This window comes from Bactrocera latifrons, unplaced genomic scaffold (genome assembly GCF_001853355.1).
Source record: "Bactrocera latifrons isolate USDA-ARS-PBARC rearing strain unplaced genomic scaffold, ASM185335v1 scaffold_17, whole genome shotgun sequence".
Taxonomy (NCBI): domain Eukaryota; kingdom Metazoa; phylum Arthropoda; class Insecta; order Diptera; family Tephritidae; genus Bactrocera; species Bactrocera latifrons.
Window position 1 is genome coordinate 762622 of NW_017535185.1, and position 24879 is coordinate 787500.

Here is a 24879-nt window from a genome sequence, read left to right on the forward strand (position 1 = left end):
TTGCTATAATTTTTTTTTTTTTGGTTGCTCATTGTGTTTATTTGTCTGTCTGCCAAATTATGTCTGCACTTTTCCACTTTACTACGTTATTTGTCTGCATGCCCCTCATTCATCATTCGCTGGTGGTGACAACATGGGTAAATAGGTTGTACAACGTGGAAAAGGTTAAGGTCGCTGCTAGGTTTTTACACACAATTACACGCGTACAACAATTACAACATGTACGTTATTGTAATCGCACTCTTCCTATATGTAATGTGTGAATAATTTTATTTGCAGGGCGTTTAGATAATACTGACAAAGCAGCGGGCTGCGGAGTGCAAAGGGTGTTGAATTACAAAATGATTAGGAATGCTATAAAGTGAACTATGGTTACATTTCGGCGCTGTGATTTTACTTGTATGTACATATGTAGTCGTGTAAAGTTTACATCTACAAACAATCCTTCAAATACTGTACTTCTCAATACGCTTCCCTAGTCTGGTATTAATTGTGATGCTTAAGCTCGAGCAGGTGAAAATTATTTAATTAATTGCGAGTTATGGAGTATTTTGGATCAGCTGGAATTTTGTACTTCGAATTCTTATCTAATAAGCAAAGGGTGACGAAGTAAACGCCGAAGACCCTATAAGATTTACCAAAAAGAACGATGTGATGTTAAAATTAATGAAAACACTCAAATTTGGTAAAATGTTTTATAAATTTCTTCAATATGACACTTATGATTTGAACAAAATGTGAACCAAATGGGTACCAGAACCTGTTTGCATATATCCAACCCATTTACGCCTATTTTGAATGACCCTGTGCATCATTTTGGGCTGAAATTTCGGCTACAGTGTGCTAAATGTTGTCTTCGAGCTCCTCGAGCATGGATGGTTGCTTTTCGTAAATCTTGAATTTAACATATTCCCAGAGAAAATGATCTAGAGGCGTTAAATTACATTTTCTTGTCGACCATTTCTCGAAATTATCGTGTCGCCATTCTTTACACCTTTTCAAGCTGAAGATTATCGTGTGAAAGTTATGCCGTTAAATTGTATACAGATCTTTAAGCTCTGAAAGTAGTCTATCACTAAGTAAATCAGCTGATGGTAGTAGCGGTAGATAGATGCCTGCGAGAAGTAAAGTGGAAAAAGAATAATTCTCACAACAGCCGTTAGCGGAATTTTATCTGGCCAGAAGTTGCACTTTCGGAGATTTGGCACAACCCAGACCCGGAGGAATTTTTGTGTTGCATCGACGCCAAAGGGCTCTATCCAAACTCCACCTCGGTAATACATGTAATAGAGGGAGTCATCTTAAGACCTGCTCAGGTCGATTGACCAACAAAGGACCTCCACAGTCCATAGGGGTTAAAACGGGCAGTATAACTCAAAGTCTGATCAGTTAACAGTTTCAGTTTAACTGAAACGGAAGAAGACCGAGAACCGTTCCCACGACAGTCGGGTCTAAGTAATCGGAATTGAGACGGTTTTTCCCGACAAAATTAGTTCAAAAATCTTTGCTGCCGCTACAACAACAAGAAGACCGAGACCAATTTCCACAAAAGTCGGCTCTATGATAGTGGAATCGGCCAGTGGCTGTTATTTCGGCGATCTAACGCGGTTTGGATAAGTAAGGCAGAAATTTTGTTTTGAAATGAAGACAGGATGCTCTATCATGGACTCGGTCAAAATGAGAAGGAACAAGTAAGGAAGGGCTAAGTTCGGGTGTCACCGAACATTTTATACTCTCGCATGATAAAGTGATAATCGAGATTTCAGGCGTGGTTGTGAACCGATTTCACCCATATTTGGTGCATATCATCATGCTGTTAAGAAAATATTATATACCAAATTTCATTGAAATCGGTTCAGTACTTTCTGAGATATGGTTTTTGGTCCATAAGTGGGCAACGCCACGCCCATTTTCAATTTTTAAAAAAAGCCTGTATGCAGCTTTCTTCTGACATTTCTTCCGTAAAATTTAGTGTTTCTGACGTTTTTTGTTAGTCGGTTAACGCACTTTTAGTGATTTTCAACATAACCTTTGTATGGGAGGTGGGCACCAGACCACTTTGTTTTCCGATTTCTTCCATTTTTGAACTGTATATGGAAATGCCTAAAAGAAACGACTCTATACAGTTTGGTTGACATAGCTATAGTAGTTTTCGAGATATGTACAAAAAAGTTAGTAGGGGGCGGGGCCACGCCCAGTTTTCCAAAAAAAATACTTCCAAATATGCCCCTCCCTAATGCGATCCTTTGTGTCAAATTTCATTTTAATATCTTTATTTAWGGCTTAGTTATGACACTTTATGGTTTCCGCCATTTTGTGGGCGTGGCAGTGGGCCGACGGACAGACAGACATCCGGATTTCAACTCTACTCGTCACCCTGATCACTTTGGTATRTATAACCCTATATCTGACTCTTTTAGTTTTAGGACTTACAAACAACCGTTATGTGAACAAAACTATAATACTCTCTTTAGCAACTTTGTTGCGAGAGTATAAAAATGGAAGAGTGAGCAGTGAATAGCAGTATCGAGACCAATTTCCACAATAGTCGATTTTATGATTTTGAAATCGGTCAGAGGCTTTTATTTTGGCGATGTAACCAACTTTTAACCAACCAAGACAGCAACTCATGATTTGAAAAACTCGATCCACGAAGTCATCATATTGCCTGTATACAACAGTGACTATTTTTTGAAGTCCAAAGCAGTATAGAACTTGATCGTCTTAAAGTCCATAATGTAGTTAACTTTCCCACTCTCACTGCAACTCTATCGGTTTAATGGGTAACCAATACTCACCGTTCACTACTATTTAGTATAAGTAGTCTGAGTGATAGACAAAAATACATACACAATCGCTTTCTGACTTCTTTCTGAGAATGCAGTCAAAAACACAAAGACACTTTTGGATTTCGTTATCAAACTGGATCATCACACCTTTTCAAAAGCCTACAGCTGATGACTGTTGACAATTCAAAAGAGTACTTACAATGAATGCTACCTGTTACCGTTATGTTGAAAGGAGTTTCAGCAGTGGAAAAGTAAAAAATGTAATCAATGCGTTCAATCAGTGCAACTCATAAAGGTATGTACATATGTATAGCTATAAAGTAGCTTATGAGTTTACAGACTGGACTTACGGTCACTTTCTCATTTCACAATAAACTCGTGCAAATACTGATTGCTATCATTATGGCGAAATTAGATTTTGCAGAGCTACTGGAAATGTATACAGTTTTATGTATGTATGCTTYGTATTTGTACTTTTATTCAAAAAATCAATGATTTTCAAATCTCACTTACAATCTTCAACAATTGTAAAGCATTATGTCGCATATCTTTGTGATCGCTTCTGTATTTCGAAGATTAATTCTGCAGCTTCCTGTTTCCGTGAAAAAATTTCACCGAATTCGTTAAGTAGATATGTATCTAGGAATTTGATTTTTGTTATTTTCCCTTTAACACTTCCGCAAGGCACAATTAATCATTCTCAGCACACATTTGCCCAAAATTAGCGGTTTTTAGTAATTGAACCACAGTCTGGAGCAGCCCTCTGCTCAACCCTCACAATTAGGCATAGTATAAATGTACATAAGGATATGCATAGTATATATGCATGTATAAACAACATATACTTACACTCGCTGCATATTTATATATATTAAAGTTTGAAAAAAAAAAATTATTGAAAAAACTAAAAATTATAAAAAAAGACTAACAATTATGCTCCAACAAATGTAGATATGTATGTATGTTAGAAAGCAAATGCATGTAAGCGGAAACCTTATGTCTTGTCATTAATATATACACATACTAAGCACCCGCCCTCATCATAATCACATGGTCTCACCTCCTCTTTCCACCCCAACATAAATCACACTGAGCAGTTGCTTAGTTGGCTTGCGCCTGTAGACCGATTTTTCGTTGTGCAGGAGTCGTATTACAATTAAATTGACGTTGCTTATTGTTTTTGTAATTTGTATATACCCCTTTCATACATACTTACATATATACAAATACATAAATACTTTCATACTTGAATGCAAGTCTGCCTCACTATGTAGTACTCGTAGCCAACTTGCCTGTATTCCACGCCAAAGTGCGTGCCATCTGCCTTGTGTTTGTAGTTTTTGTAATATTTTTTCCTACGTTGACAGGCAAGTGTCCAATTAGCTGTAAAAACCTGTGAAATTAGTGTACTTGAAGGAAAATTTGTGTACTTTTTTTTCATCTTTTCATGAATGAATTGTTGAGGGTCGGAGTAATAATGGTTAACGCCTATTTTTTTAAATAGATTGTTTATTCAGAATTATTGATATTTTTATTATGTAAGCTAAAAAAAAGGAAATTTTTTACTCTTGGACGTAGTACCGTCTTCGATCCAAAGAATGAGATTTTAGATTATACCTTTGCATTTGTAACTAATTATCTAATATATGGTCTGAAAAGCTTTTGCTTCACTTCTATCAATGTCTTGTAGTAAAAACCTCAACTAGATCTCTAACCAATGTATTCGCCTGATTTGGAAGTCAGCTTCTCTTTGATCTAAAATACACTTAGAAAGTAGCTCGGTGGAAAGAAGTTTTCACTAGAATGAGGATGCCGAAATAAAAACAACCAGTTTTTCCGAAGCTTTTTACTTCATCGATGCCGTATCGGCAGTGCGAGAGCCATTACTTTGAATACGTTACTGTTTTTCATACATGTAGAATCTCTAGTCAAATATTTGTTAGCTTCTGAACCTAAAGACGTATAGTCTGCTGAGTACCGAAAGGTTTTGAAGTACACGTTTGTTTTGTCAGTTTAGATGATAAATAATATTTACTTCCTGTTTCGACATTAGAATCATCTGAAACGAAGCCAGTTAAAGGAATTGCTTCCAATGCCATCGGCTAAATCTTGAAGGACGTAGGCGAACCCAAAGTTCTTTTACTTGGTGTTTTGTAAAACTTCCGCTATAGAAGGCTGTGTAGGTTCTGCGCTTTTTTGGGATGTTTTCTTTTTTTCAGTGAAGTCTGTGGACCGTCGCTCGAATTTCATCAGCATAGGAAGGAAGTTTGGATCAGGGGCTTTCTGTAAGGAGTTCTCCGCCAATCCCTCCTTAAAGCTATCGCAGCACTGTAGTGTTTTTCAGGGAGAAGTGGTTGCTATCAAGCTAACGGTAGACGTATCTCTGCATACGAAGTGCAGCTTCTTAAGAGGGAGGTGAGCATTCATTCCGGCAGCAGGGCGGCAATACCAGCACTAAGCTCAAAGTTAGTCCACTCCTTGACTGTCCTAACTAGAAACAGTATCAAGCTACTTCATCATCAGATTCGTTTGGGTGCCTGATCACAGCGTGCGCTTATCGGGTTTTTAGGTTCCCTAACATACCGGTATTGTAGGATGTCCAAGCCAGATCCTTGTTGGGATCCATCTCTTAACCTAAGTGTGTCTGAGTAGACGTTTGGTTCGATACTCGAGAGCCGTACTTTTTCAAGTAGCTGCGATTCCTGAAAGTCCTTGAAATTAGCACATAAGCTTGACGATACGTTCAAGAGCTCATCGGTAAACCAAACGGTTTTGTCGTTTCAAGCACATCTGTGCCTAAATTCACCATAACAACCCGTTGCCTTGTGGATTTAATAAAACTTTCAAATGAAGTAGTTACTGTGATTTCCACATACCACAACTTAAACAAACATAGCAGTTACACGCCGAAATTGAATTAGCAGCCAACAAGCGTTTACAACTCTCCGGGGAGGTAATTATTTCAATCAATGAGCGATAAGTTGCTGACATATGTTGTTGCTTAAGTTTTGGTGTCGTTGTGCGCACGAAACAAACAACTCAACCCCTACCCCGCAAGGACAACACCAAAAATATATAAAAGCTGAAAAGTAGGAAGTTAGGTGGTTAGAAAATGGTGTAAACGCTTGGTGGTAGGCAACGAAATGAGCAAAATAAATCATAACACCAAAGTTTTTTTTTTTCAGCTTGCAGCATGCTTTATTGTTTGTTGTTGCCGTTTGTGGCTAAATTTCAGTAGCGTTACAAACATTAATAATTTCATTAGGTTCCTTTACGCCGGATGCTGCTGCAGCAGTGATTATTTAGAGAGCAAGAAAAGCGGATTTGCAGGCACAATAGCGATGAAGGCAGGAGCAGATGAAATGGTTGCAAGCAGTGCTGTGGGTTCTGCTTGGAATTCATTTGATTGTCATTTGACACCCAAATGAGGCAATTTTGCGTAAAATTCCGCAGTGCGTTAAGGGGGGTTGAAGTGCAGACAGACAAAATGTGTATACGATACTTATGCTGGGCGTTGTTTGTATGTTAGCAGATGTCCTTATAAACATGTATATGAATATATACAATTAAGTACATGTAGTTGTACATATTACTGGGGTTGTTTCAGCCAGTAGCAACAGGCATGCACGACAACTGCACCAGAAACTCCGCCTACTTTAGAATAATGCGTGAAATAGCGGAATATGTGAAAATGAAACACAAAAGGACTGGTTGGTAGTGAAGCAAGCAACAAATTGTATAAGGATCTAGTTGAACAGCAAGCGGATCGTTGTAACTAGTTATGCGGTTTATGTAGGTCAGAAGTTGTTTGCTGTGATATACTCGTACATTTGTATGATGGCACAACTTGCTCCTAAAAATACCAATAAATGTATTTTTACATTTCTTATTCCTTGAAAATAAATAGTAACACTTTCTTGACACCTTACCATATGATTATTTGTCAGTGCAGTGTTTACATCCGCTATTCACCTCATTCAAGTCATTTCGATAATATTTATATGTTTATCGGAAACTTATCGAAATAAGAAAGAATACTGATACTCCACACTTATATGTTTCCAAAATAAATATTATAATCAATATATAACAATTCAAAAATGTATTGAAAAACAAACACAAATCGAATTCTCCATCAAACATCCTTCACCGACTTCTTATTGTTATAGTTCACATGCACTAGACGTATACTACGTCCGACTGTCGCTACAGGACGCATAAAATTATTTATTGTCTCAGCAACAGGCGCCAGAATATCACGCATGGAGGTAAGAATATTGTAGATGAGTATAAATGGTGGTTGTAGAAAACCATTGAAGACCACCGTTAATATTGGTTTAATTAAATAATCGGAAGTCATGTGTAGAAAGCCCACAGCTAAAGTATTTATCAGCGAGACGAGTATGAAACGATACGCTTGTAGCAGAAAAGTCACGATGAAAGTGACACCAATATGCAAACTGCCAAAGAACTCAGCCCAGAAGCGTGTGGCATAGTAGGTGGCACGTTCAGCTAGCACAACGGACAACAGCTGCGGATGGTAATCGGTGGTACGCAAATATTCAGCACAACCATGCTCGAAAGGATAGATGCCGATGCGTGTTGGTGGCGGTGTGGCGTCTCTTTGTTGCTGCTGCTTGAAATCATCCTTACTTTTACGTTGCTGTGGCGCGGCAGGCTCGGGAAAACCGTCAAATATTTTGCCGCTCATGGGTGTTTTGTTATTTGAAATATGCGGACGTGCAGCACGCATATTATCAAGTGAATGTCGTAGACGTTGAAAAATCGTATTATCGCTATTGCCGTGGTGTGCGCGACATGTGCACTGGTTCGTGGGCTTTTTACCGGCACCTTCATGGTCCGCAAAAAGTTTGCGCTTACTTTTTTTAACGCTGCATTTCAGCATAGTTGCGGGTGTGCTTTTTGAGCGGTGCGCTACACGTCTCGAAGCCGCTTTATATAGTTGAAATTCGATTTTGGAAGGCGTTGGATGGCGTTTGCCCGGTTGACGTGTGGAAACCTCTGGAACGGCATGCATCTCGTAGAGTAATTTTGATGGATTGTCGGTAGTTGTTTCCGTCTCAACTTGTGTGTCGTTGGTGAATTTGCTGTACTTAAGCTTGTTGCCACGATGATCATGATAGGGCAGCTGACCATTTTCCGTCTCCGTTGAAGAAAGTGATGATTGCAGCAGATTTTTGAGCGGCGACGACAGTTTGGCCGTGACGCCAACGTGTTGCACCTCTATTAAATTTGTTTTTGAGTTTGAGTTGCGTTCGTGTGGCGTATCGGACATACTTCTTGTTGTTAATTTTTTTTTTTTTTTATGCAAGAAAAAATATAAAAATTATTTTGTTGTATGACAACAGTTTGACAATAGAGAGACACAGGGAGGGATAAATTGCGGAAAACAATATTTAAAGTAATATAATTTAAACAGACTGAAACATTTTAAAGACACGAAAAAGTGCCAACATTCCATTGAACAGAAGCTGTAATACCCTACGTAAACATCTCGTTAATAATTTGTATTTAATATATTTAACCGGCTCTAGGAAACTTAATATGCCTTGCCCAGCGTATTCTACTAACTAATAAAATCAAAATATGGACCAGTAAAATATTTAAAATTAACGGATTAATAAAACCGCGTGTTCTCTATTGCATACCACAGCGTCATCTATGGTTGCCGAGCACATGTATGACTGAGGAATTTCGGGGTTGATAACGAATAGACATCAGCATAAGAAATCGAACAGCTGTTCAATTCATGATAGCTGCCATACCGAAAATTAGCCCTTTAAAAAATTATATTTTCTTAGGGTTTTATGTTTTTTTGTTGATTAACACTGTTATTTTATAAAATTATTGTGAAAAATAAAATATCTTATTAACATAAATTTTTTTTGTGTCAAATTTTAGCTACATTAAAATATTACAAAGAATTGCATTAATTTACTTTCCGGCAATTGCGCATGACTCTGTTGGTCCGGCAACGATAGCTTTATTCTAATCAGAAGTTGAAGTACGGAACTTATTTTTTTTTACAGTTTAGTAATATTTTTTAATTTCATTCTAATTTCAACAATTTTTACGCAATATATTTATCTAAAGTAAACATTAGTGATATTTGTGGCAAATTCCAAAAAGGCTGATAAGATTTGTGCCCAAAGCACGGCATACTTAAAACGCACAAAACAGCGACAATAGTCTATAAAATAAGCAACAAAAACAGAAAAGATATCGCATAAAATATATTCCATTTATATATACATACACAAAAAGTAAAATACAAAATCATTGCATTTCATAAAACTAAATGTTATCGGCCGCTTGGAGAAACGTACAGCAGGGTGTTGTACGCAATCTGACCGCTACTTATTTTCGAGGTGTGTGCAGTGGCGTACGCCCGCTCGCTGGTGCGAGTGCACTTGTACTTGCCACCAACCGGCAAAGTCCGGAATTTGTGTCGCTGCGACGAAATGACAACAAAAGTGATTGTTTTGAGCATAAACAGCTATATAAAAAACTAAATTAATAAAATTAAAATGCTGACACTTCACTAAAGTTTACCATTTTCCTTTTTTGTAGTACAAAAATTAATCAAAGTTGGTATAAACAGGATGCATAGCTCTGTAGAAGATGTGCAGCTGAACTCACTACACATAAAGGTGTTGCCAGCGTTGCAAGACAATTTTATGTATTTGGTAAGTGTTCAAATATAAAATAAAAACAATAAAAATAATATGTTTATAATTTAGATTATCGATAGCTCTACAAAAGAAGCAGCCATTGTAGATCCCGTCGATCCGGAGAGCGTGCTCGCTGCTGTAAGAGAAGAAAATGTGCATCTCACTAAAGTTTTAACTACACATCATCATTGGGATCATGCCGGTGGTAATGAAAAGCTGGTAAAACTTTATGGCAAACCTTTAGCTGTATATGGTGGCGACGAGCGCATTGGAGCACTTACAAATAAAGTCACACAAGATGATAAATTTGAAATTGGTAATCTTAAAGTGAGGTGCCTTTTCACGCCCTGTCACACCACAGGACACATCTGTTACTTCGTTGAATCGCCAAATAGTGACGACAGAGCAGTTTTTACCGGTGACACCCTCTTCCAAGGTGGATGTGGACGTTTCTTTGAAGGCACACCCGACCAAATGTACTCAGCGTTGTGCCAGAAACTGTCTTCTTTGCCGGAAGACACCAAAGTTTTTTGTGGTCACGAGTATACGTTACAGAATATGGCATATGCGCGCCATGTCGAACCTATGAATGAGCGTATTATGAAACGTATAGAATGGGCAAAGTTGCGACGTGCTACCAAAGCACCAACTGTACCGTCAACTATTGGCGAGGAGAAATCTTGGAATCCATTCATGCGTGTACATGAGCCTAATGTACAGAAACATGCTGGTGAGCAAGATCCCATTAAAACAATGGGAAGTTTACGCAAGGAGAAAGATAACTTTAAAGCATAAAGTTTGTTGGTTGAATGAATAGAAAAATGGTGTTGGGTGGTATGTTAAATATTATGCGAACACTTTGAATATTTCCATAACTACATATGTATATTTTGTTGTTATATTCGTTGTTTTTATGTGTATGTTAATTCCTAAAAATGTGAATTTAAAATTTACTATATATCGACACAGAGCATATCAATTTTATTTGTGTTTAGAACGCTTATGAAATGATAACGCAGCTGACATTTTCTTTAAAATTTTTGCTATTGTTTTTGAAACTGTTGGAATTTCAATTACAAAACACACCAAATTAATTCATAAATTTATGTACGTCAAAAATTGAAATAACATTTTGTGATTTATGCCTGAAGATTGAAAATTGTAAATTTGCAATAAAAAATTAGCTGAAATAAATGTGCTCACTATTTGGGCGTGGCTTAGCCCATTATATATATAACAACGGTTGGTAATATGATTTATTTTAATATATGTATAAACAATTATTGTTTTGAAAATAATGTATTTAAAAATGCATAATACCTAGCGTTGCATGCACGTCGTGCGTGGGCCAATTGTAAATCAGCTAAATCAACACCACCCGCTGTAACCGAACCGCACAGCAAAATTGTAGATGTGTGTTGCGAGGGTATGGTTGTTAAGATAATACCGGCACGCAGCAATAACTATATGTATTTGGTAAAGTATTTTGATTTCTACCAATTTACATATGCTATAAACACACTTGTTTTTCTGCAGATAACTGATTTGCCCACTGGTTGTACGGCCGCAATCGATCTCTCCGATAACAAAATTCTCTTTGAAATACTTAAAAAGGAAAATTTAAAGCTTTCCTTTGCTTTTATAACACATCATCATGAGGATCATTCAGTCGGTACGCAAGAGCTGGCAGCTGCGTGTCCCGATGTGAAAATATGCGCTGGTGATGAGCGCATCAAGTCTGTTAATCATTGTGTTAAGGATTGTGAGCAATTGAAATTGGGTGAGATGACTATGAATTGTATGCACACACCTTGCCACACCGTCGGTCATTACTGTTATTTTGTGGAGTGTGGTGCGGGTGGACCGCCAGCACTTTTTACAGGCGACACACTTTTCCAAGGCGGTTGTGGTGGCTTTGATGAGGGCACACCTGATCAAATGTATGCGATTGTAAAACGTTTCCTTGAACTACCCAAAGAGACGCGTATCTTTGGAGGTCATGAGAATACAATTTTAAATCTACGCTTTGCTCAATGTGTTGAACCAGAGAACTCTAGCATTGCCGCACGTTTATGGTGGGCACAGAAGCAGCGTGAAAATAAATTACCCACGCCGCCCTCAATGCTGTGTGAGGAAAGAGCATTTAATCCATTTTTGCGTGTCGATCATCCGGATGTGCAGCATTACACTGGCGATACAGATCCGAGTTATGTATTGTTTTGTTTGCGCAAACAACGTGATGCTTTCAAGTAGCGGGTGCCTCAAGTGAATAATAATAGCAAACAGAACGCGCATTTATATTTAGTTTTTATACGTTTTAATATAATTTTACGTATATCCATGCAAATAATTTGTATTTATGTATATATAAACTGTTTTAAACATTACTAACTGAATTTAATTTGTTTATCTAATACAAATGCATTTATAACAAAGCAGTGCAAATTATTATTTTAGTTTTTGTTCATTTGTGTCTGCCTGTGCTGCAATGCAGAAAGTGCCGTTATAATTTTTCCATGCAGTTTTCATTAAAAGTGCATTGTTTGACTTTATTAAAGCGTTTAGTGAAATTTTGTTGAATAAATTTAAATTTAAATGAAGTAAAGTGAATATCTGAATATCGTAGATGTGTTCATTTAGTGTATGGTGTCGGGGAAAGTATATATTTGGTGTCGTGTTATTTGCAAATGCATGGCTTGGTCGTATGCATTTTGCTTTGCTGTAAATTGTGTCTAATAGCGCGTTTTGTGAATAATTATGTGTGAATATTGAGTACCTATGAAATAATATAGTGCTTTGAGAGCAAGAGTAAAATAGCGTAAAGTGATTGAAGATTCCGTGATTGGGACATCACAAATTGCATATGTATGAAGCGGTGAGTACCGGCGCTGTTCACTTGATTACTTTTTGGTACTGTTTATGGCTGTTGCGTACTACATGCAAATGTATTTAAGAATATATTTAAGAATGTAGACATACAATATATGTACATACATATTTAATGCTATGTTTAAAAACCATGCCCACAAAGAAAATATGTTTATTTATAGAAACGTTTGATCTTTAATTAGAAATTAGCAGCAATTTGTTTAAGCTTTTATTACTCTGCCTTCAAAAATAAGATCTAAATAGTGTACACCATTCGTAGATAGCTCAAGTTTTTCCATATAATCCATTACCGGTAAATATGATGGCTTTAAACTGGGGCGCAATGTGAAATTGTTGATGCTGTAAAGCGTATTCTACAAAATATGAAAATATACATATACATATTTTTGCAATTCCTAAAAAAAATATTATTTTTACCTCAATTAGCGGACATAAAAGCACTGGTTTGGTTGCTTGTTGCAATTCAATTATGTTTTGTTTGATAATTGTACTGTCATAATTTCCACTCAACATATCACAAGCATTCGTTATTTCAGTTATCACATTAGTTGTTTTGTTATTTTCTAAAAGAATGTAGAAGTTATCGCGTATTTGTAAATTTGTAATATTTTGTTGCATTTTAAGTTGTAAGGTAAAGGTGCTTAAGCCAATTCTGTTCCTGCCACATATAAATCGCTCAACTCCTATAAAACCTTGCTGGTGTATAGTATAATTGACGCGATCTAATAATATGGCATAATTACGCTGAAAATCAATTCAATTAATAATTTAAATTATTACTTGCATATTTTGAAATGCTTACTTACCTTTGCTCCTGTTTTAGCTGAATATATTACCAGTATCCAGCAACACATCAGTGTCCGTACGATTTCAGCCAATTTTGGCATTGCTTTTTGTTTAAATGCGGTTTCAGTTGCTGATTTATACAATCTTTGAGCCATAGCATGTTGTTTATGCATTTAAAAATCGATTAGTATTTTTACGATTTTTTATTGTTTTAAATATTTAAATTGTAATTGCTAGCTAATGAGAATTAAAAACCGTGACATGTTTTTTTTTAAATAATTTATTGACTAAAAATAATTCCAATTAAAAATTGGATAAAATAAAGTCGTTGAACGATACAAACCGTCGAATAACAACTGGAGAGATTGCTGATCAAATATGAACCGGACTGACAAAAAACATCATTTTCACAAATTCTAATAGAAATTTTAGGCGTGGATCCGACTGTTGTAGGTTGTATGTGTCGTTTATTCACGAATTACGAGTGTTTACTAAAACTGCCTCCCATCATTATGGCTACCATGTTTGTTTCCGGATTTGTGTCAGTATGTTCAGTAAGTTTTGCTATTTCATCAAGTTATGGTTCACTTTGGAAGAACGCTTAGAAATTGTCCAAGAATTTTATGCAAATTCACGTTCTCCGGTGGTTACTGCAAGAGCTCTGTGCGCAAAATACGATCGTCTCAGATTAAGCGCATTTTTGGCTTAATGGTTTCGTCAACAAATAAAATTGTCGCTTCTTGTTTAGGAAACGCATTTACATCCCCAAAACTTGACCGTTTTGTGTGGAGGCTTCGTTTCTTTGGAAATGGTACGGAAAATGCCGTTACCATTAATAACGAGCGTTATAACACGTTGTTGATCGATTTTTTCCCCAGGAATTTGATGAAGCCGACGCGGCCGATCGCTATTTCGAATGAGACATTGCGACGCCTCCCTCCGTGTAAGTTCGGAGACTTGTTAATTTCGAGTAATGGCACATTCAGATTTCAAATCAAAGGTTTATGCTCGGAGATAATATTCAGCGCGCTATGTCCGAAATTCCAGCCGAAATGTTGCATCGAGTCATCGAAAATTGTTGTATGTTATTCTCGTAACGGCTTAACTCAGACGAATGCTACCGCGTTGACAGTCATTGGCGTGGTAAAGATCTAGTTATGTTTCGGTTACGTAAATCCGTGTCGTGAGTTTGTGTATATGTGCCGTTTCGCCTCGGCTAACCAGTGTTGGAACACTACTCTGGGAAAGTGTGATGGTATCGTGTTGTTCCCTGTTGTGGGTGGCATTTCTAATTTGGCAAACTTATCATAGTCATAGGAATTGCTTTCGCTCATGATGTATTCCTCACTCTAACCTAAAAAAAATGGTATATATGGTATAATCTAAAAGTGAACATCTGTGAGTACTACGACATAATAAATACGCAAAAAGAGTAAAATTAAGTCCTTTGCTTACAATAATTAAGCCCGTAACAGGAGTGAAGAAGAGCAACGCAGTACCAACAGAAGAAATAGAATAGGAAGCAACAAACAACTCCACTTTTTCATAGAAACTAAAAAATAGTAACTCTAAAGTATACAAACGTTTTTACAGTACGTGTAAAAGCGCAATAACCGAGAATATGAAGAACACTCAGCATAATGGTTGACAGTGAAAAAATGCGCATGCAAAAGTTGCTAGTGAAAGCGCAGAGTCGGACAAAAACACGCATATTCACTAACAGCACGTAGAGGATGTGAACCGAGGAATTGTATTGCAGGCGCACGGGAAAAATATAAGCGACTGTGACGCCGATATAAGTGCCATTATGCAGTAATAACAGAAAAAATAAGCTAGCAAAAATGGCAGCAATTCCATAAGAAATAAGGACGCCAAGAAGTATTGCAATCTTACATATATATAAATATGTATCCATGTAATTCCTTATGCTTTTATATGGAAGTAGTAGTGTATCTTGAAAAAATGTGAAACGTTAACATTGGCGAGGAAAGTAACAAGAATATCTGAGAATGTACATAAATATTTGTAAGTAACATCTACAGTCAATGTAGCCACAGAGGCGCCGTTGAGGCAATAACAATACTAACACACTAAAAGTTCAGTACAAAAGCAAATCTATTTTGCAAGCGAAGGATTCACTTTACGCACTCAAACATATATAACTAGTTTTAAATCATGTTGAACAGTGGTGTAGTATTTGAAAACTTAAATCTTAATTACAAGAAATTTACCAAAAGTTAGCATATACATATGTATGTATTAATAGTTTTTCGTGTCTGCCCTAATTCTAACTTTAAAGATAATTTTAAGGAAATTACACAGAAATTTCATATTTATTGGACTATTCATTGGCATTACATTTTTGAAGATCATCCCTTTCAAATGTTGGCCGTGGTTACGTCTCAGATGAACCATCCGTTGAGTACAATTTACGGTGACTCGTTCGAGCATTTGGACTGGTAACTGGCGAATGACACGCGTGATGTTTTTTACTCCCAGACCTGAATCGAAGCAGGATTGTCCGCATAGACTTTACATATCCCCACAGACGAAAGTTTAACGATGTGCTGGGCAATCGACCGACTCAAAATATGACATTATCTGTTCACCGAAGTGTTTTCTTAATAAATCCATTGATTGATGAGCCTTCTTGTCTTGTTGAAACCAAATGTCGCCGAGATCACTAACTAGTCATTGACGGTTACGTTCTAACCGCTTTCATTTTGGAAGAAATATGTATGAATGATTCCACCGATCCACAAACCATTCCAAACCGTTGTTTTTTTTTGGATGAAATGACCGCTCTTGAGCCTCTTCAGGTTGCTCTTCGGAAATGCGGAAGTTGTGGTTGTTTACATACCCATTGCGCCAGAAATGTGCCTCATCGCTGAGTAAATTTTTGCTCGAAATAGTCATCTTCTTGGAACCAAAAGATCGAAGCGATGCCGCTTGGGAAGGTCGAGCGGGTTCAGTTCTTGCCCTCGACGTAAAATGTGCCAAGTCGTTTCATACGCCAGTGCGAGTTGCTGCGAACGGCCTCGAATGGACTCTCCACGGTCTTCGTGTACACTCTCAGCTACGGCTGCTATATTTTCTTCACTGCATGCTAAACGTGGTCTATTCGTTCGTATAATATTATCTAATAATGAATGCTGGGTCCTATGATGGGTGATGGTGCTGTGAATAGTACGCTCAGTAGATCGATTATGCTGACTACAAGTTGAGCGAAGCGTGCGTTACACATTCCATATAAAACGATTGTAAATGCCCAGGAAACGTGCTGGTCCTCCCACCTCTTAGTTTTACAGCAGTTTTCAGTGTTGTTAGAACTTATGATATTCTTTTTGACTCTTTTTTAGATGTCTTCCCCATTCCATTGCAAATTACTTTTAAAAATTCTTCATACTTCCTTCAATTTGCAATGTTTTCATTTTTTAAACTTTTGAAACTTCCCAACACTTGTTGCCGACAGTGTTTTCCTACTGGCAAAGTGCATTACACACCATAACAGCACTTGAACGTTTGAATGCAGTTATTGAAGCAATTGTGTCGTTCGCTGTTGGTATTGTGGTTGTATACAAACAAACATATATACTTCTTATGCTGCGATTGAGGACGAAAGGACAAATGTCGAAAGTGTTGAAATTTAATTTTTTGCTATCGCATTTTGTCTGATTTACTTACTTCCTTTGCAAAGTACGAAAAAATTTATTGCATTTCCCGACAACTTATGGCCAAAAAAAGGGAGCAAAGACACTGTAAGCCACAGGATGGAGCAAGAGGTAAGCGTAAAATATTGCAGTATTATCACCACATTGCAATGCATAAAGGAGAAAAACGGAGTAAAAAAGGACAATGCAAACAATGCGAAAATAAGCTCGAGCTCAAGCATTGAGAAAAACAATACAACAAATCTACGGTACCAACAGCTCCGGTTCAGTCATCATACAAATTGAGTAGTAAAATCAGAAGTGGGATATACTCTTCAACAAGTATTGCACTTGCAGCAACACACACCTTTACTAAGTGCATGTGTATGATTTTTTTTGTTTGTGGTATTTTGTCCTTCAACTGTTTGCTGTTGTCCAGATGCTTGAACGACTGTAGTGCCTGCAAACAACAATTCAATTGTAGGTGGACAATCGGCGTCAACGCAAGATTGCTTGCAACGCTTCACTACTGCCACAGCAGTTGGTTGTCGAACATCGCTCAAAATTGCCGCACAAACAAAGTTGAGTTGATGCATAGCTTGATGCGCTAACGGTGCGGACGTAAAGCTCGGAAGGAAGTTCAGAAGACTGCGCAGTTTACCATACCCTCAATACTGGCCGTACAATGGCCGCAGTTCAGTGCAGTTGTTCCAGTTGGTCAGCTGAAGATTTGGTCAATAGAAAGCAAAAATAGCAGATAAAATACTCAATGATACTTGGAATTTGCAACGAATTGTGATGAAAAACATAAAAACAGGAAACCGATATAAGAAAACTAAAAACATTTTGAACAGTCTGGAGGAAGCAAAGTTTAGCAGCTAGTAACATGTTTTGTAGTTTTTTTTTGCTTTTGGGGTAATCTAAATTTGTGTTTAAAAAAGTTTTAGCATTAACAAGTTAATAACATATTTTTGAGCAACAAATTTATTTTCAACCAACTGGGTTTTCAATAAGAGCGCTACAAAATTATTTAAATTAAACAAAAACAGTTTTGGATATGAATAAAATTCTTTATTCCTGTGGAAGTACATTCGATGCCATTATGTATGAAACTTTTTTTTCGAGAAGCAATGGTGACTCATGGAGTACGCGTGGATTGCTGCGCAAACTTTGCTTATTGGCGAAACCATTCATTCAGAAATGAGCCTCATCACCGTAAAAATTTTTTTTCAATCAATATCCGGATCATTTTCAAGCTGTTTTTCAGTCCAATTCAAAAACATACCGACGATTCTGGTGGCCACGCGGCTTCAGTTCTTTCGTCATTTAATCTTGTAATGATTTAGTCCAAGATCTTTTCGGAAAATTCGCCACGACGACTTCGTAGTTCTGCCCAACGCTTGAGAACGACGTGTGAGAGACTGATTTGGGTCTTCCTCAATTGATGCGCTTGTGTCAATATCGACATTACGAAAACTTCTTTATCTCACTGGCATGGAAACATTTTGTACTGTGCCAGTGGATTCAAAATTTTCCACTAGATGCTTAATTCTTGATCTGGCAGGTCAATTAAGACGACCATAAATTGCACGTAGCACTCAAAGTTGAGGCCACTGATTCCGAATTCCGGTAGTAAATTTTAATAATTTCGACTCGTTGTTGGATCGTATATTTTTCCATGATTAAATTTCAAACCTTAGAATATCAGAGAAATCAGGAAAAAAGTATGGCGCCGTTTGCTGTTTGCGGTCTACTTTTGCAGCATCCCTATTGAAAACCCCGTTATTATGAAAGATCTACCAACAAGAACGAAGTCAATATTAATGAATTAGAATATCAAATTTGGTCAAAATGTGTTTTTTTTTGTTTTTTTTTTGTTTTTTTTTTTTTTTGGTATTCAGATCATTCAGCGACTCCGTGCGTATATCTCCAATCCGTTTACGCCAAAACTCGAAGACTCCGTGCAACAATTCAACTGGAATTTCGGTTATATTCGTTCTTCGAGTTTTCCTTGTTGATTGTCGTAAATCTTGTATTTAAATATACCGCGAGAAGATAATCTAGATCAATTAGTTTTATCAAAAACGCAAGCCTACGAGTGACACAAAGCCTTCAAAGACGGTCAAGAAATAGTTGAATGTATGCGTCGTTCTGGACGACCTTCGATCTTTTCAACTGATGAAAATATTAAAACAGTGAACGATATGGTGCTTGAAAATCGTCAGGCAAGTGTTAGAGAGATGGCAAGAGTGCTCGACATTTCTCGCGAGTTCGTTCGAATGAGTTTTTCTTGGAGATTTTGGGTATGAAACGCGCTCTTGTTCGACTCGTCTCGATAAAGCTGAATTTTTTTCCAAAAACGTACCATAGACGAGACCTGTTGTCTCTTTGGATATAACCATAAATGCCCAAGTTTGTGAGTTCAGTTGATTCTTTGTTTACTTTAAAATTTAATACCGTTGTAAGTTCAAATGCCACTCCATTTATCCCGAGCATAGTTTATTATTAATCCCGATTGACGTGCTATCAACTCGGTTCTTTATTAACGATTTTCAGCAGACAACAACAAAGCGATGTAAGAGAAAATAACGGAAAGAGGTGAAAAAAATCAAAGGAAAGCAATTGACGCGCGAAACTAGCCCGTAACATCCATTCAAGCGACTACAGCCAATATGCGCGCACTAAAAAATAGAACCAACCTTGTTGGAAGGCAGTAAACAAAAGTAGAGAAAGCGGGTGCTAAATATTGAGATTCCTTCCATTTTCCATCGCGTCAACAAGATGAGCAATGAACGTTTTATTAACGGAGCATTCTGCGAATATATACGTGTATACGAAAGTGCATTTGACAAAGAAGAAAATGAAAAACATTGACAAGCACTGCAAAGTACAGACGTAGCACAAGCTTAGCGTTTAAAGAATGACGTTCGTTACGATTGTTGCTAGTAATAAATTTCCATTGGGTTCAGTAAAAAAATTTCGAATTCATTCTTGTATTCTAATTTTTACAGCTGCAAAGGTTCTCGGCATCTACATTTCACATTGTCTGCTCCCTTGCTCTCTGCCGCTTACATTTTCAATGGCATAATTGTTCTAGAATTTTAATTTTACAATGACAATGCTCCTGCATCATATTATATATGGACTCAATTTCATGCAGGAAATTCTCCAACATCTCTGGACGTCGAAAGATATCCGGATCTACAGTGACATTGTTATCTCTTAAGATACTCCAACGCTTCATGCTGTTTACAATATCCTCACAGAAATCGGTTTTCTTTTCCACTATAGATGGCTTGCGTTGAGCTATTTTTGGTTTGGCAGAGGCTAGTGATGTGGAAGAGAAGTGGAAATTTTAAATAAGTCGAAATGCTTAATATTATTGGTTTTAGAATTTTGTGAAGAGTTGTGTGTCTAAACTAAAAATGGCGCTCTTTTAAATGGCTTTCCTATACGCTCTAGTTAAATTTAGACATTTAGTTTTAAAAAGAAACAAACTGCTTCTTGACTATATCCCAATTTTACAAATTCCAGGCAAAGCCTAAATTTCGAACACTTCTTGCGTCGGACGTCAGTAATACTGCATCTAATATTTTCTTCCAAGGCGTCTTTCCTCTCGCTTTTATCTGCCTAGGCAAGCGACTTCACATGCCTCCAGTTGACCACGCCACCCTTCCTCGAAGCGAAATAATACCCTCATCAAAAGCTTTCTTCAATAAATTGATTGTTTCGTCGGTTATATGGCATGTAGCGCCGTTTTGTTGGAACCAAAGGTCGTCCATCTCAATATCCTCTAATTCAATGACGAAAAAAGCATTAGTGGTGGCTCAAACGCCTTCGCCATTAACTTTAACAGGTACGGCTTAATATTTTAAAGAAATCAACAATTCACCCACCATATGATGAGCTCCAATAAAATTGAATTCATTTCGCCACAGATATGTTTCGGAAAATTTAGTCAAAGGGATAAAGGGATCTCTTGGAATATTACTATATAAAAATTTGCATTCGGTAAAAAGGTTAGATTATACAATCTTTGAATTAGTGATATCCTCAGATTAAATGGTGCAAGTACAGATGCCGTTCCGGATAGCAAAAAGATCGGATCGGCTGATCAGAGCTTTAACTAAGGGGCCTTAATTCTTAAACAGAAAATGAAACCATATTTGGATTTCGGAAGCTCATTGGGACTCGGACACTCAACTTATCCAGAGAAAATCGATTCCGAATGGCAGAAAGATCGGATCGGCGGATCACAGTTTTAACTAAGGGACGTTAATTGTTAAGTAGAAAACTAGACCATATTTGGATTTCTCAAGTTCGTTGGGATTCGGACACTTAGTCAGCTTTTAATAATTCTTTAATTCATCTCTGTGTTTTAAACTTACCCGTGGCTTTCTTCTCTTTTCGTTCGACGGACCTGCGTCTTTTCTTCACCGCTCGATGCTTGTCACGTAATTGCGCTTTGGCGGCCTGTTCGTACATATTTAAGATATTGTACATACGACGATCCACATCCTTAGATTTTTCCAAAATTTCACACTTCGGATCGCAATAACCATGTACATTTGGTCCCGGATATGGTATCAATGTATTGTAAGAGGAATGCTCAAACTTTTTGCGCGCTATATTTGTCTGATTGTCTAGCTTGGCGCGCAGTTGGCGCACATATTTATTATGCTGCTTGAAGGACATGGCTGCTAGGAGTTTTTCTACTTTCGAGAGACAGCTGGAAATATACGTCAGAAATTTAAACTGCGAAATGCTCCCACATTGCACTACGAACAAAGCTTGGTATAGAGCGCCAACTCACTGTGAGTTCCTCAATGAATAAACACCGGGTATTTGATAGGTGCGCATCATATGGTGTAGCTTGAAGGCCACACACTGCAGTAGCTCTTCGGCGGTTAAAACTTGCGACTTCAATAATTGGCTGTGATCGTGTATGTATTGACGTGTGTACCAACCTCGCCACAGCGCTTGTATCTTCTGTGCTTGCCGGAAATAATATTGTTCGACTACCGCTTGAGTTTCGTCCTCCAGCTTACGATAGGTATTATGTCTTCTGTAGAATTTGCGCCATTCAAATTGTATGCGTATGGCTGCGCTACGTTTACGTTGATAGATACGCTGATAGTACCAACGGCGCAGGTATTTTTGTATGGTACGTGCGGCCTTAAATTGAAGATAGTCTAACCGTAGTAGCGATGTGCTATATGGCGACAGATTTAGTCTTAGTCTTTAATGGTAATAGAAAACACTTACCGTGACAACTGCATTTTAGATTTCTGCTTAATGTCTGAAGCGGACCACATTTCTTCATACCTGTATGAATAGTTGGATATTAAAACGTTGAATGATCTCATAAACTTTCGAAATTAGAAGTTTAGCGTAGCAAAAACGAGTGGCCTGCTAATAAACACCAGTTTTGTTGACGCTAATTCTTTCTAACATTACAAAATATGAAAGCTCTCCTCTTGAAAGCTCCTTTAAATTTTTTTAGTTAATTGTTCTAATTTAGCTAAAAAACTTCTAGATCTATTTTTTGATATCAATAAGTTTTTAATTGAAGCTTTCATAAAGCTTTTTGGATCGAACTGGTGGGGTCCTAATCCCAGCAAATTTTTATTAGTCACAAGTGGCTTTGCTGACAGATAAGTTCGAATTACAGGAGGTCTATTTTTATGGCATCATAAAATACTGCAAATAGTAATCCAAGTGCGATCTCTGGATCAGCCAACCTAACCTAACCTAGATGGCTCCACAGTCATCCCATTCTTACATATTATATGCAGTAACTTACCAGCCTTGGAAATCTTCTTGCGAGAAAAACATATGTTTGGAATCGTAAATGCTCTCCAGCGTACGAAGTGGTACGCCCGATTCGACGTCCTTAACCTCATCCGTAACCGGCTTTTTGTGAGATTGACGCACAGATCTCTTAGTCGAAGTCATTTTGAATTGTTGAAGCTTTATATACCAGTATTTAAAAGAGTAATATTGATTTTAAAAGCTTTAAAAAATATGTCTCGTTGCTGAAGTAAATTTAAATTTATTTTTAAACTGACAAAGGCGTTCAAAAACTTTTTGAAGAATGTTTCATTCATTCATTTTCAAGTACAGGGTGTGCTATAGTTTCAGGTTTGAATTTGTAATATAATACTTACGCTATTATAAAGAGTGATCTGATTCGAGGTTCCCTACTTTAAATTAAATGTCGTCAATCTTTAGTTCGAACGAACAATTTCCAACAACGGGTTATGCAATACCTTTTAGGAAAGATCATTTCACGCGCTAACACGTGAATATAATGAAGATAATCTCTTTAAAATTTTGACCGCGGTTACATCTCAGGTGATCCATACGTTGAGTATAATTTTCGATGCCTCGTTCGAGTATTTCGATTGGTAACTGGCGAATGACACGCGAGGTTGTCCGCATAGACATTCGACTTTACATATCTTCACAGCAAAAGGTCTAACGGTGTGATACGAGTATCATACGATCTTGGTGGCCAATCGACCTGCGCAAAAATGTGAAATTATCTGCTCAACGAAGAGTTCCCTCAATAAATCCATTGATTGATGCGTCATGTCTTATCGAAATCAAAAGTCGCCGAAATCACGAGCTTCAATTTTAGGCATCAAATAGTCGGTTATCATGACGCGATAACGGTCACCGTTGACAGTTACATTCTCAACGGCATCATTTTTGAAGGAATATAGGCCGATGATTCCACCGGCCCACAAATTAAAAGAAACCATTGGTTTTTTTATATGAAATGATAGCTCTTGAATCTGTTCAGGTTTCTCTTCATTCCAAATGCGGAAATTTCACTTGTTTATATACCCATTGAGCCGGAAATGAGCCTCAATGCTGAACAAAGATTATCAGAAGGTCAAACGGTTTCAGTTCTTGCACAAGCTGTATTTTGTACGCTTTCAATATAAGATCTCGACATAAACTACGCCAAATCCTTCATTACGTCAGATGCTGCGAACGGCGCCTCTGAACTTAAGTTCAGGCTAAGTCTTTCCAAGATAAAATGTCAAACAATACTGAATAAAAATAATATGACAGCTAGACAGAAACTGTCAAACTGTCAAAAAAGACTATTGAAAAAAGTACCTCTATTGGAGCACCCTTTATGTTTGTAACAATTTTTCATGGTATAATAACAAAACTCGCATGTCGTTTTTTTTCAAATTTTGCTAATTTTTTATTTTATTTTTATATAGTAATCTTTATACATGAACAGTTACATATTAGGCACCAAAAACAGTTAATCTTTCAAATACCTTAATTTATTTTGAAATGAAAAAACTTAACTGCTCTGGCTTTTTTTAATACATATGTACATAGATTATGCAGCTTAAGCTTAGGTTCTTTGAAATTAACTTTTATGAAATGAGAGTACAAAAATTTAGAGAGAGTGAAAGTAAATGAGAATTTTGTTGACTTAAAAGTATAATACAATAAACATAAATATCTCTAAAGTTACAAATATCAATATAAGCATTTGTTAGCTAAAAATTTAACCAATTAACATACAAGAGAAATTACTAATGCTAATTGAATTACAAAGAAAATTATTTGCATAAATTACGAATTTTAAAAGAATAATTTCCATATGAGTTTACAGTCAATAATTTATTTGAGTGCGTTTAGTTAACTTAAATTAAAATTTTTGGTTGATAATTTAAAAAATTAAAATTTTGATAATTTTGTAACTTTTAAATTATGAAATTATGTTATAATTTTCTCATGATTTTTTTGTATCTAAATATTTTCGTTTTATGAATTTTTCGCTTATTTTTTCAAAAAAGTTTTATAGTCATTCTCTGCTATAGAATATTTTGTATGAAGCTTATGTTATTTTTGTTGCAATMATTTTTTTAACTGTATTTTCTATTGAAAACATTTTTTAAATGTCTAATCTAAAATGAGTTTTCGAAAATTTTGAAATTGTTTTATGAATATAAAAACAAAAATGAATTTCCGAAAATTTTTAAATTATTTTATATATAGAAAATTGTTGCTTAAAAAAATTGTGAACATTGTTTCGAAATTGTG

At 36.7% G+C, this 24879-nt stretch overlaps 5 protein-coding genes across 8 annotated transcripts; 2 read left to right on the forward strand and 3 right to left on the reverse strand.

Moving 5' to 3' along the window:
* Window positions 1-6885: 6885 nt before the first annotated feature.
* Window positions 6886-8085, reverse strand: LOC108966740. The gene has a single exon (XM_018929770.1). It carries the CDS (start codon window positions 8083-8085, stop codon window positions 6925-6927), a length of 1161 nt encoding a protein of 386 aa, XP_018785315.1. The 3' UTR covers window positions 6886-6924.
* Window positions 8086-8797: 712 nt separating this feature from the next.
* On the forward strand, window positions 8798-10572 carry LOC108966716 (hydroxyacylglutathione hydrolase, mitochondrial). 4 transcript variants are annotated; one of them, XM_018929745.1, is made up of 3 exons: window positions 8798-8814; window positions 9381-9496; window positions 9551-10569. In XM_018929745.1, the coding sequence occupies exons 2-3, from the start codon at window positions 9413-9415 to the stop codon at window positions 10274-10276; spliced, it is 810 nt and encodes a 269-aa protein (XP_018785290.1). In that variant the 5' UTR covers window positions 8798-8814; window positions 9381-9412; the 3' UTR covers window positions 10277-10569. The 4 variants fall into 4 exon arrangements, with proteins under 4 accessions (XP_018785290.1, XP_018785289.1, XP_018785287.1 ...); XM_018929744.1 differs by lacking the exon at window positions 8798-8814 and adding an exon at window positions 8822-8838; XM_018929742.1 differs by lacking the exon at window positions 8798-8814 and adding an exon at window positions 8845-9283 and having other exon boundaries at window positions 9551-10572.
* A 62-nt stretch (window positions 10573-10634) lies between these two features.
* LOC108966717 (hydroxyacylglutathione hydrolase-like protein) lies at window positions 10635-11818 on the forward strand. Its single transcript, XM_018929746.1, has 3 exons — window positions 10635-10723; window positions 10806-10957; window positions 11018-11818. Exons 1-3 carry the CDS (start codon window positions 10675-10677, stop codon window positions 11732-11734), a joined length of 918 nt encoding a protein of 305 aa, XP_018785291.1. The 5' UTR covers window positions 10635-10674; the 3' UTR covers window positions 11735-11818.
* A 703-nt stretch (window positions 11819-12521) lies between these two features.
* LOC108966701 lies at window positions 12522-13277 on the reverse strand. Its single transcript, XM_018929722.1, has 4 exons — window positions 13177-13277; window positions 12788-13114; window positions 12586-12723; window positions 12522-12542 (listed from the first exon to the last, which is right to left on the reverse strand). Exons 1-4 carry the CDS (start codon window positions 13255-13257, stop codon window positions 12522-12524), a joined length of 567 nt encoding a protein of 188 aa, XP_018785267.1. The 5' UTR covers window positions 13258-13277.
* Window positions 13278-19562: 6285 nt separating this feature from the next.
* On the reverse strand, window positions 19563-22761 carry LOC108966732. Its single transcript, XM_018929763.1, has 5 exons — window positions 22610-22761; window positions 22072-22131; window positions 21620-22018; window positions 21195-21535; window positions 19563-20133 (listed from the first exon to the last, which is right to left on the reverse strand). The coding sequence occupies exons 1-5, from the start codon at window positions 22759-22761 to the stop codon at window positions 19883-19885; spliced, it is 1203 nt and encodes a 400-aa protein (XP_018785308.1). The 3' UTR covers window positions 19563-19882.
* Between the last annotated feature and the right edge of the window lie 2118 nt (window positions 22762-24879).